General features: G+C 52.6%; 1 protein-coding gene across 20 annotated transcripts in view; it reads right to left on the bottom strand.

Annotated features, from left to right (window-relative positions):
• Positions 1-367: 367 nt before the first annotated feature.
• Positions 368-18,807, bottom strand: part of SHF (Src homology 2 domain containing F) — an 88,001-nt gene continuing 69,561 nt past the window's right edge. For 16 of the 20 annotated variants that reach the window (XM_042988954.1, XM_042988961.1, XM_042988955.1 and 13 more), the window contains 6 exons: positions 10,824-10,965; positions 8,387-8,593; positions 6,393-6,533; positions 4,966-5,137; positions 4,701-4,820; positions 368-1,173 (listed from right to left, as the gene is read on the bottom strand). In XM_042988954.1, the coding sequence (XP_042844888.1) occupies positions 987-1,173; positions 4,701-4,820; positions 4,966-5,137; positions 6,393-6,533; positions 8,387-8,593; positions 10,824-10,965 (969 nt within the window). In that variant the 3' untranslated portion in view covers positions 368-986. Of the gene's footprint in view, positions 1,174-4,700; positions 4,821-4,965; positions 5,138-6,219; positions 6,341-6,392; positions 6,534-8,386; positions 8,594-10,823; positions 10,966-13,111; positions 13,314-18,807 lie in introns of those variants that run through there. The other 4 variants (XM_042988968.1, XM_042988951.1, XM_042988965.1 and 1 more) reach the window with 4 other exon arrangements.

Below are 18,807 nucleotides of genomic sequence, written 5' to 3'. Positions count from 1 at the left end.
GTGCGCGGCTTCCGCGTGGCAGAGCCGCCAGCTCCCCCCCGCCTGGCGCGCTGCCTCTTTGTCTCTCCGCGGCTCCCCTCCTCCCAGACGAATGGCTGTTGGCAGGAAATTGGAAGCGATCTTGGGGAGCCGCGATCGTCGGCGCGGCGGGGAGGGGCGCCGCGCAGCCTGCCGGCTCCGGGTGCCCCCAGCCCGGGCGGGGGATGTTTTGACATCTAGTCAAAGAAGGAACTTGATGCTTCTAAAGTGCTTTTCACAGCCGGCCTGTGTCTGCTCCGGAGCTGATTTATAAACAGAATTGCGCTCGCTTCGCCTCTTCCCTCCCCCTGCAGTCCGGGGAGCGGCGCTGGAGGCGCGGACGCGGCTGTGCCTGGCAGGACTGGGTTTATTTATTGCATCTGGCCGAGAGCCGGGGCGGCTCGGGGACTGCGCAAGTTCCCTCCATCCCGAGCCCTTCCCCTCTTTTCCCTACCTTCAATGCTATCGCCACCCTAGGGGTCTTCCTTCCCCAAGCCCCTCACCAGACTCTGGACGGAGCCCGCCGGTGGTGTGGGGGTGGAGGCGGAGAGATGGCCAGGGCGCCCCGCAGGACCGCGTCCTGCCCCACCCCGCATTGACCCAGGGGGAAGGAGGTGGTGGGGAAGGGGTGGGGGGGGGGTCGCCATCTGTGCCCTAAGGGCGAAAATGGCGGGGAGCTGCAGATCTTAAACTCCTCAGGACACCAGCGGATCTGAAGTCCCCTTCCTCCAGGGGCTATCCTTTCTCCCCAGGGATTCCTCTGTCCTCAGCTCCGACAACCTTTTTACTCCAAGGCCCCGGTAGGGCTTCCCCTTTAGAATAAATTAAGGAATCTCCAGCTTCCACTCGCTCTCAGGGAGAAGGGAAGAAAGGTTTGACAGAACTTGTCCCTGGGAAGGACCACAGCCCTCAGCCAGGGGATGGGCACGGGGCTGGGTCCAGATTTGTCACAGTGCCCGCCCTCACATCTACAGAGTCCGAATGGCCACAGGGTAGAGCAGGGACATGTGCTCGGCCCCCTTAATGGGCAGCTTGCGGCTGGCGTAGTGGTGCACGATTTCAGGGACGCTGCTGAAGGGCGGGCTGTTCTGGCCCAGCACGTACTTGTGTTCCTTGGTCCGGGACAGCTTCATGTGCATGAAGCCCTGACTGCTCCTGGGAAGAGGAGAGGAGACCCTGGTGAGTAGGGGTCCTCTCCAGTCCCCATCCCCTCTTCTCCCCTCGTCCTGCAGCAAATGTGGCTGTTCCAAACCAGCTGTGTGCGGAGGTGACTAGGGAAGGTGGAGGTCAGTCCAGAAAAACAGGGAGGAGGCAGAGGGGATTTTGTGAGTAGGTAACATGAGGCACTGGCTTTGTGTTGAGGGCATCGGGTGTGCCAAGAATGTGTGTGTAAGTGAGTGTACAGGGCATGTGCAAGTGGAAACTGGAGCGACTGCTCTCCCCACCAAAAACCCTGGGACCCAGGCATGGGTGTCCTGCTGCCTATTTAGCCAGGACTGGTTTACCTTCCCCATCCCTGAGCTGTGGAGGAGGATACCTGTGGGGGGCTCCTAGTGACTCACGTGGAGACACAAACATCCTTGGCAGGACAGCGTGTGGACAGATGTGACAACCAAAAGTGAATCTTGGTTGAGGCTCTCTCTTTCTCTCTCTCTCTCTGTCTCTCTCGAAGAAACCAGGGGATGGAGTGAGCTGCTCTGGAAGTCCCTCCCAAATCCAGGAATGCTCAACTGCCTTGTCCTGGGGATATCCCTTTACCCTCCTGATAACTGGCCTTGAGCCAAGCCCCCAAGCTCCTCTATCCCTTCAGCCTGGGATGACATCATCAGTAAGGCTGCATCTCCATTCCCTCCCTCAGAGAGGAACCGCTCCACTGCCTCTCTCATCTCCCTGACATAATCCAGGAAATCAACATTAGTGCCTGGCCCTGCCCACAAGACAAGGGCCCTGCTGCTCAGAGCTCTGGCCAGCTCCCAGCGGTCCGGACACCCTCAGCCTTAGAGAGAGAGCATGGGGGTGGGGCCCCAGTAAGAACATTTGCCTAAGCCACCACAGGCTTGGTCCACAGGCAAGGGGTAAGCAATGCTTAGGGGAGCCCTGAAGCCTGAATACTTGTCTCTCCTGGCCAGAGCCTACTTGGGGACAAGTACAAGGCTCAGAAGCTAGTATGGGAGGTAGGGTTGGTGGGACTGGTGAGGGTGGACCCTCATATTGAAGTAAGGCTGGCAAACCTCCTTTCCTTCCCCTGCCTGGGTACAAAGAGGGCTCTGACTGGACCCATTTCACTGGGCCCACAAGTGAATGAGTGGGGGAGAGGAAAGTGGGTGACTGAAGGGAGGAAAGGATGGGGGGGGCGGATAAAACAGGCCTTTATCACCCACCCTCCCAATCTACCCCCTCCCCCGCAACACCCCAGGATACAGTGCTCTAAAGCCTGCCAGGGGCCCTAGGCTGGGCATATATGGGGGCAGGAGCATCCTTCTTCTGTAAGCCTGAGATAGTGACTGAAGCTGACAGTGATCACACGGGCCCTGTGTAAAGGAGCTAAGGGCCTGAGGAAAACGTACAGCCCCTGGGGGCGGTAGAGAAGGGAGGCAGTGAGTAGTCTTCCCATCTGCCCTATGCATGGCCCAGGCCCAAGGCTGTGGGCAGCAGCTTGGGCCCTGCCTTCCCTCACCCTCTCACAGTTTGAGGCCAGCCCCCTACCCACAGTCCACTTGGGATAATCACCTCTCCCCAAAACTGCATTATATCTTCTCCTTGAGGGACAGATCTGGCCCAAAAGGGCTACTAAGTGGCAACAAACATTCATCTGAATAACAGACCTCCTGGGGCAAAGTCCCAAGGGTCTGTTACGACATAGTGGAGCCCTTGCCCAACCCTCTGGAGCCTGGGTGGGACTAGCTGGGCCGCAGGGCCAGGGCTGACATGGCTTTTGGAGGAAGCTGTTTAATTACCAGTGAAAGCCCTTCCATTACAGAGAGTAGAGAAACCATAATTGTATTTCAGAGAAGCCATTTATATGTAAACGAGGCTCTGGCAGCCGGCAGTCGATGGGGCCAGATCAGCCTGAGCTGAAGTGGCATCCAGGCCTGCCTCCCCCTTTTGCTCCCCAGGCTGAGGCAGAGCCCAGCTCTGCTCTAGGAGCCAGACCTTTGAGGTCTCTCCCCCAGACCTGGACTATACCACACTGAATGAGGGGGTGGAGCTATGCAATGAAATAGCGTGGTTCTTGTAGCGGACTCAGCTGGGTTCAAATCCTGTTTTTGGCACTTGATTACCTAGCAGCCTTGAGCAAGTCACACGCCTCTTTGTATTTATTTCTGTCTACAAAAAAGAGATTGATCTTGCAGGTTGGTAGTTGGTTTGGAGAGGGTGTATATGCTGCTAGGCACAGAGTAGATGCTCTATGAAACTTAACTATTAAAGCAATACACATTCCTAGTATTATATAAATCAAATTTTTGACAGATGAACATTATCTAAATGCTCCTTTGACTTTATGATAATTTGCAGATTCCCAGAGTATGAGAGTTTCAAGAAACCTAAATCCATCAATGCATTTTGCAAAGAGAGAAACCAAGGCCCAGAGAGGCTCCATGATTTGCCTAGGGTCACATAGCTAGTTTTATTAAGCCCAAGAATAAAATTCAGGTTATTTGACTATATTCTGGCATTTTCCCCATCATCTTTTAGTTGAAGTTGAATAATTATCCTCAAATGTAACTGTGTAGTGGTCCCAAATCTCTGTATATATTTGCTTGAAGAGGGAGTATATATGTACTCTAATGCCCCCAGGAAATGTGGTAGGATGTGGTACAGATGTCCCAGTAGTGATGGCAGGATGTGAATGGACACAGGATTCTGAAAGGCTGCCATGCGGAGTGCAGGCTCTACCAGGCACTACTCCTGGGTGCCAAACGGAGGACTGGTCACTCTGCCAGGAAGGCCTGGGAGGCCAATGCTGGCCTGTGTATATCCTCTCCCTAGAAGGAAGGCTGATGGGAGGGGAGGGCCCTGCCTCCTCCTCCTCTTCCAGGATCCTTTAAAACTCAGTTATCAGCCACTGGCACCCAGACCTCCTGCCCACTTCTTCAGAGTGAACAATAGCTTTGTGTCCACTGCTCTACCCTCCTCCCAGGACCCAGCCTCCACCTCACCCTATAGACTCCCTCAGGCACACTTCCCCTCTCCTTGCTTGTCCTTCAAGAACATCTTGGGCTTCCATTAAAAAAGATGATGGTGATAATTTATTTAGCACTTGGCACCATGTTAAGTGTCTTCCATATATTATTTCATTTGATCCTTTTCCATAAGGTAGATGTTATTATTTCCCCATTTTATAATTAAGGAAACTGAGGCTCAGAGAGGTTAAGAGGATTCCAGGCTACACGGCTAGTAAGTGGCTGAACCTTTGTGAGCTGGACACTAGCTTGGCTGTTTCCTCTAATGGACTCTGAACTACTTGAGATTTGGGGCTGAGCCTCAGACTGCTCCAGATCCCCAGGGCTTGGCCCAGAGTCAGCAAATGTTCATGGGGATGGAGTTCTCCCCAGGTTAGTTGGGCATGGGGGAATGTTGGGAGTCTTCTATCCTGCTGGTTGTCTTCCCATGGAGTCCCCTGGTGCCATCCTGACAGGCTAATCCTGCCTAAAGCTGCTAGTTGGCCCACCCCTACTCACTTGAGGGACAGGGAGAAATCATTCTTGCTGGTCTCACTGTTGCGCACCAGGTAGCTGGCCTCTTTGCACAGGCGGAGCAGGTTCTCGGCATCTGTTCGACTGATGGCCCCGTGGTACCAGCTGAGGATGAGAGAGAGGAAGGGGGGCATCTCTGCTGGGTCCCTCGCCGTCCAGGCCCACCCATTCTGGGTGTCCCCTGCAGGCAAGCTGGTGGCAGGAGGGGAAGGGAGGGGGAGAGAGTCCCCAGCTGGACACAGACACTCACACCTGGTTTTCCAGAGGCAGTGCTGGGTCTGTCCACTCCCCCAGGGGGCTGCTGGGTTCCACGTTTAGGGGCTTGGCTGACTTGGGGTTCCCTGCAGAGAGTCGGGGAGGTAGCCGCCCCTTCTCCTCCCGGCCGGGTGACAGGCAGCTCTTCTCAGATCCTTCAAATTGGGCTGTGGGGAATATACCAGTCATAGTCTCTGAGAACCCTAGACATAGGGCCTTATAGAGTAACCAGTGCACAACCCCCATTTTCTGCCCAAAGGGGTCAAAGGAATGTTCTGAAAGGGCAAGATCTGCTCCTGGGCCTGACTGGCTCTAGGGATAGAATCCTGGATCCACTCCCCAGTTGGGATGGGGCTCAGCCCTCCTATGCCACATGGGGCCTGCCAGTCCCCATGCTGTGGAAGGAGAGGGGAGAGGAGCAACACGAGAAACCACTTAAACTTCTCCCTCTGGAGCAGCTGCCTGCCTTCCCCTATTCTATTCCCCCTCCGGTGGCTTCAGTGCTGATAATATTGTTTCGTTCTCCTCCTCAGAGTTCATTACCGTTCTCCAAATCACCCTGCCAAGCCATTCTGTAGAAATGACTTATCGATTTGAGAACAATTATCTGATTCCCCTTGGTGCCATCCTGACAGGCTAATCCTGCCCAAAGCCGCCAGCCAGCCCGCCCCTCCCCCGCCCTGAAGGCTGCTGCCCACAGGCTCCCTGCCCCCACCCAGAGAAACCCAGCTGAGGCGGCTCTGTCCTCCCAGACCAGGGCAGGCCTGACCACTGAGCCAGCACAAGGGAGGACTGAAGTCAGTGGGCCACAAAAGGCACAGGCACACACGCACAGGCGACAGAGACCCTCCTTCATTCTGTATTTACAAAATACTCCTCACACTCAGGCACAAATACAAACGGGTGCTCACACACACCCTTGGCTGCCCATTCGGTACAAAACTAAACACAGATGAAGTGTTCAGTGCTTCCTTTCTACCTATTTGGACTTTTTCTCTCCTTGTAGCACTTTTAAGCCCTTACAGTCTGTCACCAGATGCAAGGATCAGACCATTCCCTTACTCTAAGGAGTCAGACACTTCCTGTGCTAGCATCACCCCCACCTCAAGAATTACTTGCATTGCTCATGGATCAGGGAAGGAGTCAGGCAAAATCCTATACAGAAAAGTGAATTTAAAATGGTGGATTTCTGTGGCATGGTGAGGAAGATACTCGGAAATATCTCCTTTAGGAGACACCTTCCCCACACCTTTGGGAGGAATGAGGAATGTGTACTTTGTCCCTTCTTTCTTCTTCCAGGACATGGGGGATTCTTCCTGGGTTCTTCAGACCCTGCCCCACTTCAGCTCCTGCAACCCACGCCACAGGGCCTGAAGGGTGAGAGGACATGTCACCCTGGCCAGAAGCCCCCACAGGACCCACCGCTGCCGTCCTCCAGGCTGGGCTCAGGGAGGGGTGAGGCTGGACCGGAGATGTCCCTGTCCCCATCAGGCAGGGAGGGGCTGCTGTCCAGCTGTCCCACCGGTGGAGGCCAAGGTAGGTCTTTGATGACCTTAATGTCAACTGGAGCCAGTAGCAGCAGGGAGAAAAGACACAGACAGGGACAGAGACAGAGAGAGAGACAGAAAGAGGCAGAGGTTGAGACACCAAAACCCAGAGCCAGGACACAGGATAGCCTAGAAAGGAGGAGGGTTGGAGCAGAGGCAGGGGTGCTTCTGAGGGGGGAACAGGACTCTCAGAGGGTTGAGTGGAGCCACAGCACCCACACTAGGCTAGCTTAGTCAAAGGGTGGGAGGCACAGGTAGCAAACAGCAGGAAGCAGAGTCTTGCCCTGCCAGCCGTGTGGGTCCCCTTCATTTGAACTCTCACAGGCCTCCAGGGCCCAAAGGGACCAGGAAAGGAGGAAAAGAGGAACAAGGAGCTGCCCACACCTCCCAGCACCACACCCAGGTTCCCACAGCCTCCTGACACCCTCAGACCTGCCTCCCTTCCTCCTTTTCCCCACAGCCTGGGAACTCATGGGCAGCAGGACCAAGACAGCCCAGCTCCAGGCTGTCAGGAATACTCAGATGTGGGGGCAGATATTTATTGAAAGTTACCCCCCACACCTTCAATCCTGAGCCTTGACAATTAGAAGGGTGATGCCACTGGCGGCTGCAGGACTGCTAACGAGGTTTCCTAATGACGAGCATAGATTTTCCCATTAAGCAATCCAAACAGTATTGATTCTCCAAGGAGACTTCTGGAGATAAACGGGCCATCCTCAATGGTGCACGCTTTACAGGAAACAAATTAGAAACCTGTGGTTTCCCAGTCTGGCTGCCAGGGTGGGGAGGACCCAGAGGATAGCTGAGTCCAGCTCCAGGATGAGCCCCTTGCCCAAGGAAGGGTAAGGGGGACATGAAAGTGGGAATGAAGTCTCATGGCATTTAAATCCTTTACATTCTCCCTGAATCAAGGATCCCGGGGCTAAAGCTCTCTCCAGGCTCCCCAGGCTGTAGCGCCACCCACTCAGACCACCAACACACCTACCCCCGGTGTTGGACTCCAGGCCTGGGATAGGCACTAGGGTGCTTGGTATAGGAGACACCTAATCTTCATTCAGCAAAGGGGATCTCTCATAGCCTCCCTCGCCCTATGGGTTCCTGCTTCTCAGATGTCCCCCTGGAGCCTATACACCCTTGGTCTGGCACAGCTTGCTACTGGGAGACTCAGCTCTCTAATTCAGGGCTGGTATCTCTAAAGATTACACACACAGCTGTTCTCATTGTCTAGAGTGTTAAACGCCTTCTTTTGTTAAGTGTAAGTATTTAATATATGCCACAAGTTTTATCATTTTGTTTGGAATTTCTTTATTTTAAAACATACCCATGGGGCACCTGGGTGGCTCTGTTGGTTGAGCGTCCAACTCTTGATTTTGGCTCAGGTCATGATTGCACGGTTTGTGAAATCGAGCCCTGCATTGGGTTCTGTGCTGACAGCGTGGAGCCTGCTTGGGATTCTCTCTCTCTCTCTCTCTCTCTCTCTCTCTCTCTCTCTCTCTCCTTTCTCTGCACTCCCCTGCTCGTGCATTTTTGTCTCTCAAAATAAATCAACTTAGAAAAATAACAAAAAAATAAATAAAACGTACCCAGTCTCTCAAAAAACAGAAGTGGCCTAAGCCTCTTGGCCTCCAAGAGATGGTGATGTAGGGAGACACCTTCATCTTTCCCCCATGCCCATTCCCTGACCCTGCACACGGTGCTGCAACCACACTGCCCAATTCACCAATCTCTGTGGTGCAGACTCAACTACACTTCCCCTGAGCCTAGCTCCTGGGCCTCCTCCAGCCCCTGGGGTCCACTCCTCCCACTCCCCTGAACCTGGAGAGTTGTTTAGAGGCCCCAGCAGACCCACTCTCTCCACCCAGGGCTTACCTGCAAAGGCTTTGGAAATCCGCTCCTTCTTCCATTCCCAGGGCTGGTCATACTCCTCAGGGGGCCTCTCATCATCCTCTGGCAGACGGGACTCCCGGGGCCAGGAGGTCCCCTCACCCTCTGGGGTGGTCCCCTCCTCCTCTGGCTCATAGGGCGTGTCATACAGAGGCAGGGGCTGAGCTGCTGTCTCCTTGGAGCTCCGGATCTCTGCCAGGGCAAAGCAGGAGGGGAGGTGTGAGAACAGCCCCCACTGCCTGGCTCAGCTCCTCTGGCAGTGCCCCTCAGCATCACACCATGCCTCCTGCAGAGGAGATGCCATTGGCTCTAGGGGCCCAGTGGCCACACATCCAGGGTCCCTTGCCCTCAAAACACCTCTGGGGTTCCAAAAGCATGGGATCCAATGGAGGCAGGGGCAGAGAAGCACCAGTGTGAAGGACAGAAAAAAAGATATTTTGATGGCCAGCAAGGGCTTGGGAAATGAGGCTGACACAGTTAGGAAACTGAAGCAGGGTCCTCTCCTAATCCACCTCCTCTTGGCTACCCAGCTCCAATTCTTTCTTTGTGTCCCAAGTACTGTCACTGGACAATCAGAAAATCCTTCTTTGTTGCTCAGACACTGCTGATCACTTCCTCCTTGAAACTGTCTCTTTTGATAAGTCATTTTCATGGTTCTCCTCTCTGATCACCTGTTAGGTCTCTTTCCCTGGACCCTCTCTTGGTCTCTGTTCCCCAGAACCAGGTCTTCATCTCTTCCCGCCCTCACTCCTTGCCCTGTCTGTTTCATGGCAACCTACACACTTCCAGTTGCCATCAAGATTTTTCATTTCAGCATTTCAAACTCTCCTCTTTCCCCAGAAGTTCTTCTAGTCTGGTCTGTTCTGTGATTTTCTTTTTGGGATCACTGACCCCAGTGAAAACTGAATAAAAGCCATGGAGCTACTCCCCCAGAAAAATGTGCTCATTTTCACATCCAATACCAGGGCATTTGTGGGCCTCCTAGGGGTACTCACCTCTCTGACCTAAATAGGGTAGCCACCCTCCCACTCCCACTTTCCTCATTTCTGTCCACTACACTGCTCTCCACGGTCCTGGTCTTCCTTCATCTCTCTAAATCCCATGTGTTCACCACCAGTACCTGATGACCCTCGCCCCTGACTAGGGCGAACCTCTACTCTACAGGCTCACGTTTCCATGAGCTCCATGGAATAACACTGCTGACAGCTCCACCCCTCCCCCCTCTCCCAAGGAGGGGAGCAGCTTATCTGATCACCAGTGGATGCTCGCTCTCTTTCTCAGCTCTGCCTTCTGGTTCTTTCTCCTCCTGCCCCCGTGAAGGGGCCTATAGCTGTCCTGCATGGCACAAGCCTGAGCAAGCCCAAGCCCCATTTTAGTTCTGTGAGGTATTAAGAAGCTCATTGTGGAGACAGAATTGAGTTGTGTTCTCCAGTCTACTTTATCAGGAATAAAGCTGACATTCTCATCTTCATCTGTTTCCTTAATCTTATTTCTCAATTATTTCCAAGCTCAGGAGAGGAGGAAAGTGGTGTTGTTGGTCCCTTAAAGCCTCAACAATTTCTACAACTACTAACTCATCTTTCTGATGCCCAGTTCTTCTAGTCTGTTCTGTACACCGAAGCCTCAGTAATCCCCTTACACGCCATATTTGTCCTATTTCTTTCTTGCTTAAGAATCCACAAGGGTTCCCCTCCTCTTCTGGAGCAAGTCCAAATGCCTCATTCCAGCCTTTGAAGCCCTTCACTGCCCCTCTTGGCCACTCTCATCTTGGCTCTCTGGTATGCCCAACACTAAAACTATCTGCTCTTGAACAAACCTTCCTTTCATCCTGCCTTGGGACCTTGGCTTGGCCTGACTCACCCCTTTTCTCCTCTCTGATCACCCCCATTCATTTCTTTCCCTGGATCGTCTCCTGACTTCTGCTCTGTTCCCCAGGGCCAGGTTTTATTCATTGCTCCCTGTGCCCATTTCTCGACATGCTTGCCCAGTCTCACGTGCATTGCATTTGCTTCTCTAGCCATGTGTTTCCAACTGCCATAAAGATGTTTCACGTCAACATCACATCATCTCAAACTCACTACCTTCTTTAAACCTAATGATTTTATTTTTGGGTTCCATGACCCCCAGCCCACACCATTATCTTTCCCTTCCTAACTATCCTAGTTCTATCTGTCTGACCTTTGGTGTGTAGCCTTCCCTACCGCTTCATGTATCAGGCATCACAAGTCACTGCTCCTTCTCCAAAGTGACTCTCTTGAAGGCAGTGGCCAAGGACCCAAGGGGGTCCATAGTGGACCCATGGTCCCCGAGGACCCAGTAAAGGGACCATAGGATCAGTCCTTAAACTTGTAGGTCCCAGGGCCTGTTGTACAAATACCCAGGCTTCAGGGAGCAATCCCCCACTCCTGACTCCATCACGCACCAGCCATCATCTTTTGGGCCTCATAGGGCTCCATGTAGCCATCATTTTCAGGGACCTTCTCTGGAGCTCCTGAAGCTCCTGCTGGGCCTTCAGCAGTCTCCTGAACGTCAAATGGGTCCGCATAGTCTTCTAGGATTGCCAACTGTGGGAAGACAGTGAGAAGAGCAGACTTCAGACATCTGGGAGACACATCTGCTTCTCCCCAGATGCTATGTCCGTGGGAATGACTCCTGGGCAGAATGTCTTAGACACAGAGCCTGAGGCATCCAAGGGAAGGCTCTGAGCTTAGATGGGGACAAGCTTTGGATATTCCTTTGCAGGGCTCCCCTACTAGGCTGCCAACAGAGTGGGAGATCTTTCTTTTCTGTTAATTTTGTGCTCCTGGGCCATTCCTTAGGTTACATTGCCAGGATGAATCTCTGGGCCTTAAGGCCTGCCTCAGTCAGGGTCCAGGAAGGGCAACAGAGGTGTTCAACACCAGGTGGTTCAACAGAAGGAATTAAATCAGAGAGCTGGTTACAAAGGTGGTGGGGGAATTCAAAGAACAAGCAGGGAGCAGCAGGTGACTCAGAGGACCACGGACTCATGGTTCATGCCTAGAAGTTCATTCCCAGATGCTGAACAAAGAAAAATTTGCTGACCATCGAGAAAAGAAAGGCTAAGTACTCACTTTATGGCACATTTCTGTTGGTTTATCCTCACAACATCCATCACAATGCCATGTGGGTATTATTATCCTCATTTTAAGGAAATGGAGGCTCAGGGCAGGTAGGGAACAACATGCCCAAGACCATTTCTCTTAAGTGGAGGAACCAGGATTGTGCAAAATTATGCTGCCAACCTGCCACCAGTGGGCAAGTTGGCCATCCTGGGAGAGAGGCCACTTTATAGGACAGCCCTGAGGAAAGCCAGGATTTGGGCTTTTCTGAAATCTCCTGGCTCCTAGAGGACAGGAACAGGAAAGGTGTTGCCTTGGCCCACCACATCCCACACTGCTCCTGTCTCCCCTACAAGTGGCTCATGACTACCCCTCTGTACCTGCTCCTAGTCAAGGCAGAGTGAACTGTAAGCCACACACCCTTAGTAAGAGCTCAAGGTGCTCAGGGCGGGGTGCAGCTGAGGACAATAGAGCCTTTCTCCAAGCTGGGCACAGGCTTCTGGAAGGGGGGAGGCTGAGGCGGGGACAGAGCCCAGCCCACCCGGGGCTGCCAGCACCTCAGGGGAAGAACTGCACACTGAGTTGACAGGCATTGACAAGAGGTGGCTCTGGGGCCTGCGGCACAAGGAGGGGCCAATCCTGCCTCTCCCCCATTCTTAGTGTAGGCTTTGGGTCTGGGCCAGACCAGGACTCTGGGAGCCAGTTGAGCAGGGACGCTGTGGGGTGACCCCCTGCCCTGGGTCAGTGGATCTAGGATCCTAGCAAGGCAGAGATGGAGAAAGGAAACTGCCTACTACAGAGACCACTCCTGCATGTTTCTTGAGGCCTGTATGAGCCCTGTAGGGGTCTCTGAAGCACATCCCGAACAACTCCTACCATCTCTTCCTTCGGTTCCTCAGCTCCCACCTTGTTCTATCTTGTTCCACCCAAGCCCCCTAGCAACTTCACCTCCCTCAAATCTCTACCTGCGTCTGAGAAGACCACCATCTCAGGTCATCCCATCCCCACCACCATATCATCCACCTGCTTAGAGTTCTTTCCTGTTTCTGTCTCTCCAGCTGTAGCATCTGGCACACAGTAGGTACTAGAAGAATGTTTCTACTAGATCACTGCCTATCTCCCCATGGAGCCCTCTACCCCTAGTCCTCTTTCTTCCGTGAAGTAGAGACAAGAAATCCACTCCCACCCCAAGCTGCTTCCTCCTAGGCCAACTAGCACTCACAGCCCCACCCGCCTGACCAAAGGGGACTCTGGAGTTGGCAGTTGGCACCCAGCCTCATGCTTCTATGTGGCAGCTACTTAGTAACTGAATCAATGAACGTGTTATCCTTAAACCGTGTAATGCCCACAAGAAAAAGCCCAAAGTAGTGGCACCTGGGTGGCTCAGTCAGTTGAGCAGCCATCTTCGGCTCAGGTCATGATCTTGTAGTTCGTGGGTTCAAGCCCTGCGTTGGGCTCTGTGCTGACAGCTCAGAGCCTAGAGCCTGCTTTGGATTCTGGGTCTCCCTCTTTCTCTGCCCCTCCCCTGCCCTATGCTCTCTCTTTCTCTCTCTCAAAATTAAATAATTATTAAAGAGAAAAAAAAAAAGCCCAAAGTTAAAGGGATTTAAAGATTCTATTTTCCTCTTACCTTTCTCCCTACCCACCATGGATTACTTTGTTACCTGAAAGCTCTATGCTTTCTTACTTTCCCTCTGCCCGGATTAGATTATTTTCTTTCTTCAGAAAGCCTTTCCATTCTCCCTGCAGGTATGCTTAGGTGCCGCTGTGCTGGGCTATTATTGTGTCATAAACACTTATTTTATCTCCTTCCTACAGACTGTGAGCTTCCTGAGGGTAGGAAACACGTTTACTCTAAATTCCCTGCGCCTGAAAGTATTTAGTAGATACTTGTTAAATTAGTTCACATAAAACAGGAAGAATGGACAAAGGAACCACTTTTCCTTGTTTATTAGGAAAAGAAAGGAATCACGAATCTGGTTGGGGAGGGGGGCATTGAATCCTGGGAAACTGCTCAGTGAGAAGTACCTGGCCAAGCTCAGCAACCCCAACTTTACAGAGCACCCTAGCCCTTCCCTCCCAAGCCAGTGCCCTTCCCACTGGAATCCTGGCTGGTGCTCGAGCTGTGACCCCTCCCAGCCAGCGTGGGCCTCCCCAGTGCCAGCCCACGGTGCCTGTGGGCACCCAGGTGGCAGCTCTGTAGGCAGCTCAATGGCTCCTCTGTTCCATCCCTGACTCCACACCCTGCTCCAGGAAAACCTAGCCCCCCACCCTGGGCGGGTCACCCAGAGAAGCCACCCACAGGGCTGGGAGTCAGGAGCAGAGGCAGAAACTCCTGCTGGAAAGGTTGGCAAGATGGACACCCATCCTGGGCACAGAGGATCCCTGTCAGAGGCCAGGCCTGCCTTCCCAGTGGCTTCTAGATCATGTGCAGAGGCAAAACTGCTCAGCAGGGAAAAGCTGCCTCTGCAGGCTTCTGACACCTTTGCTCCACCATGATTTATTTTGTTTATAGGACCTTTACCTGACTCTGCTGTACTTACTATTGTATACCACATCCATCACAGGGCCTGGCACACGGTAGGTGCTCAATGCACATTTACTGGATGCTCGAAAGGCCTCCCTCTCCTCAGACTCTATCTTCTGGGGTGACACAGACTCTCAGATCCCCAATTGCCCCAACTCTGACCATTCTGACCAACCAGTAGCAGCTGTAGGAGCAGGCTGTCAGGAGAATCGACATTTGAAAGGGAATCCAAGCCTCTGATTCAAGGGCAGAGGTGAAAGAACTGGCAGGGAAGGTATCTAAAAACAGGGCTAATATTTCGGCAAACAGTGTGGTAGACAGAATGCTACTGAAATGCTGAAATACTTCCAAACTAGTAGGCAAGTAGCTGCTGCCCAAAGGGCCCCCTTTGCCTCCTGCCAACCAGATCCCCTCCCTCCTGCCATCCAGCAGGGTGCCTCCAGACCCAGCTCTTGTGCCTGTTCCAATTGGGCAGTGCCCCTCCCACAGCAGCTGTCATGCTTTCACTCTCCTTCCTGCCTAAGCCTCTCCTGAGGTGGCTGTTAGGCCCACCATCTGGCTTGACCTTCCGCTCTGCAGCTGGAGCTGGCTATGAGTTCCTGACCATGTCCATGGAGCTTGCGTGTCCAGGTGGAGCAAGGTGGGGGGGCATGTGTCACAGGATTTGGGCTCTGCAAGGTCCCCAAAGTCTACCACTGCCCCTTTTCCTCCATTTCTTGTTGACACTTAATGTCTGGGAGCCCCTGGTTTTTTACCTGTAGAATGGGGATGGTATTAGTTCCTATGTCAGAGGATTGGGAAGAGGAAAATGAATATAGAAATCCTTAGTTCAGAAGCTGGAATGGAGTCAGTGTTCAGCAAATGTTAGCCCTGATGATGATCTCTTATATTCAGACACTACAGCCCACAGCTTAGGTGCTTGGAGGGGTGCATGGCCTGCAGCAGTAGAGACACCCAGGTGTCCTGACTCTCAGTGCCTTGCTGCAGATTTTCCAGAGAATTTAGGAAATGTAGCATCTTCTCTCTGCTGCTTGTAGATTTAAAATACACTTTAGCATGGGAGTGCCTGTGGGGCCCAATCAGTTAAGCACCAGACTCTTGGTTTTGGCTCAGGTCACGATCTCACGCTTTCGTGGGTTCAAGCCCCGCATCAGGCCCTGCGCTGGCAGCACAGAACCTGCTTGGGATTCTCTCTCCCTCTCTGTCTACCCTTTCCCCGATCACTCTGTCTCTCCCAAATAAATAAATAAGACCTTAAAACTCATGACAGCTAATTTTGTTTAACTCAGCATTTCTTCAAAGTATTTAACTGTGAAGTCCTTTTTCCACTGAAAGTCTGTCAGTTTAGGAAAAGGTATACCATTTACCTTTCTCAAGATCAAACTTTTTACACCCTCTGTTCCCACTTCTTGGAATAGCCCTTCCAGTTTTATCTGCCATGGAAACTCATTCACACGCAATGAATTTGTTATATCATCTTTTTCTAATTACAGAGAGATGCCATGCTTGTAAAACATTCAAATGTCACAGACATACAATCGATGTTGACAACATCTGTGGCCCTGGATTCGGTGGCAAGTGCTGGCCTTCAGCATTCAGGTAATGGCGAACTCAGCACAGAATGCACTCTTCATTCCTTCTCTGAGTCTCCTTCCCCTTGTTCATTAACAAATACTTAGTGAATGCTTCCTGTCTGCAGGGCCCCTCTCAGGTGCAAGGTCCCAGGGCCTGGCATTGGTAGCCAGTCTGTAGTCAGGCTGCCTGGTTGTGAACCTGGGCTCTCCTTACTAGCTGTGAAACCATGCAAGTGTGACTCAACATTGCTGTGCTTCAGTTTCCCTAGATAGAACCTGGGGATAATAACAGAATTTTCTCGTAAGGTCGTTGTAAGAATCAACTGGTCTAAAACGTATCAGCCGCTTCAAAATGGTACCAGGCACAAGGTAAGGACTCAGCAAATATCTGCCATTATATCATTAAGGACGAAAAGACCAAATATCTGGGTCCTCTAGGAGCTCACGGTGACAGCCACAAAGCAAGCTCCGAAACGAGTGTGGCACCTTGAGGTGCTGTGAAGCCCCACGGCTGGGCATCAGGCAGCGTGCTGGGACTGGGCTCCACCTCTGCTTTCACATAACATCACAGTGGTTCTGTGGGGAGGGCAAATTGGAGAGGGCAGCAGCTACCCCTCCAAGCCCCAGGCCCCAGTCAGCTGCTCCCACCCATGGTCCACAGGGCCCCAGCTGTTCCCAGCTCCCAACAGGTGGAGTGCCATGGCTGACTGAGGTGTCACCGAGTCACTGGCCAAGCCAACAAGCTGCAGGTGTCTTCCCAAAGGAGTGTCACCATGTGAGGAGGCGACACTGGGAAGAGTGGATAGGCCTGCCATAAAATCCCAGGGTAGCTACAGGCCTCAGCAAACCAATGGCAGCACAGATGGGCAGCCCAGGCCCCAAAGGGTTAAGAGGTCTAACCAGTCTACAAAGGTCCCTTCACCTGGGCCCTTCTTTTCTCCCTCTGCCTCCATCAGAGGACATTTGCAACATAAGCAGATCAAACTCCAGCCTCTGTGGAACTCATAGAAGGAAAATTAAAGCAAATGAACTCCAAAAAGGCAAGGACCAGGTAGATCTTCTAGGTGGTGAGTCCCTTTCAGCGCCCAGGCCAGTGTCACTTAATGATATACAGACCCTCAGTGAACACGGGCTAAAGCAGGGTCCTGCAGTAGCAGCCCCCACCTGCCTTCCTAACCCCAGGGCAGGGATGTCTTGCTTGACTTCAGATACCCTGAATGTCTCCTTCCCTTTCCTCATTCTACCTGTCTTTTCACTTGTTTCCAAGTTTGGGCCTGGAGGATCAAAGTCCCTGTGGACACCATGTATAAGGTACACCTATTTTAAAAGTTCTTAATATTTTGGGTCCTAGGAACCCCTATGAGAATCTGGGAGAAAATTGCTCATGCACCCAAATATTTGCACACAATTTCTGGAAGGTTCATGAACCGCAGAAGCCCCTCCATGAGCTAAGAACAAGAGCCCTAGTTTCAACTCCTACAGGGTGCCTGTCTTATTGTTCACATCATCCCTTTCTCTGTCTCTCTGTCACACACACACACACAATCTTGGCAGGATCAAGGCAAAGGACACACTGTGCAGATGGTCACAGGCAGCTCAAAGCTTCATCCAATCAGGGCCACTTTCCTATACCCATCCCCCTTTCCTAATTAGACCCGGTTTCTCCTGTTGCAGGTCTGAGAAAAGGGAACAAAGTAAGGAAGGCCCAGCTCTCTAACCCCTCTGACAGAGCATGGCCTGGAGGCCGGACAGGGCTGAGCACCATGAGGGAGTTCTTCCTATGGCCAGATGGCAAGGCCCTGCCTGCCTGCTTCAGGGTGCAGCTCCTGCTGCTCCCACACCTGCCCTGCCAGGCCTACCCAGATGGCCACCCTTGCCCCCTTGCCAAATGCAGCGGTGGGTCTCAGGGAGAGCCAGTAGCCAGAGCCCTGCATGGGGAAACATTACTGGTCCTAAGCCCCCTTGGCCTCTCAGGGTTCTGTCCAAATCCCCATTATTTCCTGCCCCCACATTCACTTCCCACAGGGCTCATTTCCCCCTCAATCTTCTCATCACAGAAGCATTTCCACCCATTTCATCAAACCTCACAACCCAGGCCCTCTCAGAGGGTTCTAACCCACCCAGCACCAACCACTGGGCTCCAGGAGGAGGAAAATGGACCAGCCCAAGGCACACCCTGGTCCATAGTCCCCGTCTCACCTCAGGAAGGAACCCAAAAGCAACAAGCCAAGAAGGCCTGCATGGCTGAGAGGAGAGGAACAGAGAATAGGGCGAAAACAGCCTCACAGAACAGAAATTCCAGCTCAACAGGCAGGCGCACCATTTAGGGACAGCAACTCTGTGTGAGCTCTGCAGGTCTATGTGAACACTTGGGTTTAGGATAAGGAGTTCAGGTACCTAGCCTGGACTCTTCCTAAGGTAAGACTCTAGGATCCCCCAAAGTCTGCTCCTAGATGAGTGGAGCTGCTCTCTCTCAATGGTGGGAAGCTCCAGGTCAGGGCCTACAGAGCAATGTCCCTGCCCCTGAGCCAGCTTGGATGGCACCCTGAATCCCTCTCATCACACCCACTAAAGAAACCACAGATTGTCTGGCTCCTGGGAGATCCTGCTGGATTTCATTCCTGTCCCTGCAGTTGACAAAGGAGTCAGACACCTCTTGGCCCCTAAGGTCTGAATAGCCCACAGATCATAGAGCTGACCCAGGTTGAGGCATGAATGCCCTCAGTGAGAGGCTATGGGTCTCCACATTGTTGTGTGGATGCAGCCCCTTCTTTGGGGGTCTCTGTGGGGGGAATGTACAAAAGGGAGCTATAGTCAAGGGAGTCTCTGACCTTCAGGTCACCCTAGCAATGGACAGTTACCATTCAATGGACATATTTCATTCACTCTTCCCCCTTTTTTAAACATCTATTTACTTTTGAGAGACAGAGAGAGACAGAGTGCGAGTCAGGGAGGGGCAGAGAGGGAGACACAGAATCTGAAGCAGTCTCCATGTTCTGAGCTGTCAGAACAGACCCTGACAAGGGACTCAAACCCACAAACCACGAGATCATGACCTGAGCCAAGGTCGGCTGCTTACCTGACTGAGCCAACCAGGCTCCCTTCATTCACCCTTTTTTATGCCAAGCGTATGTCAGGCACTTGGGAGATATAGATATGAGGAGGACACCGTCCTTGTCCTAGAGGAGCCCCTGGCTTGGGACGCAGCCTGTTAGGACATTCCAA

Source organism: Panthera tigris, chromosome B3 (genome assembly GCF_018350195.1).
Source record: "Panthera tigris isolate Pti1 chromosome B3, P.tigris_Pti1_mat1.1, whole genome shotgun sequence".
NCBI classification, from domain to species: Eukaryota; Metazoa; Chordata; class Mammalia; order Carnivora; family Felidae; genus Panthera; species Panthera tigris.
The sequence above is the reverse complement of the archived record's forward strand: the minus strand, read 5'-3'. Positions and strand labels throughout refer to the sequence as shown.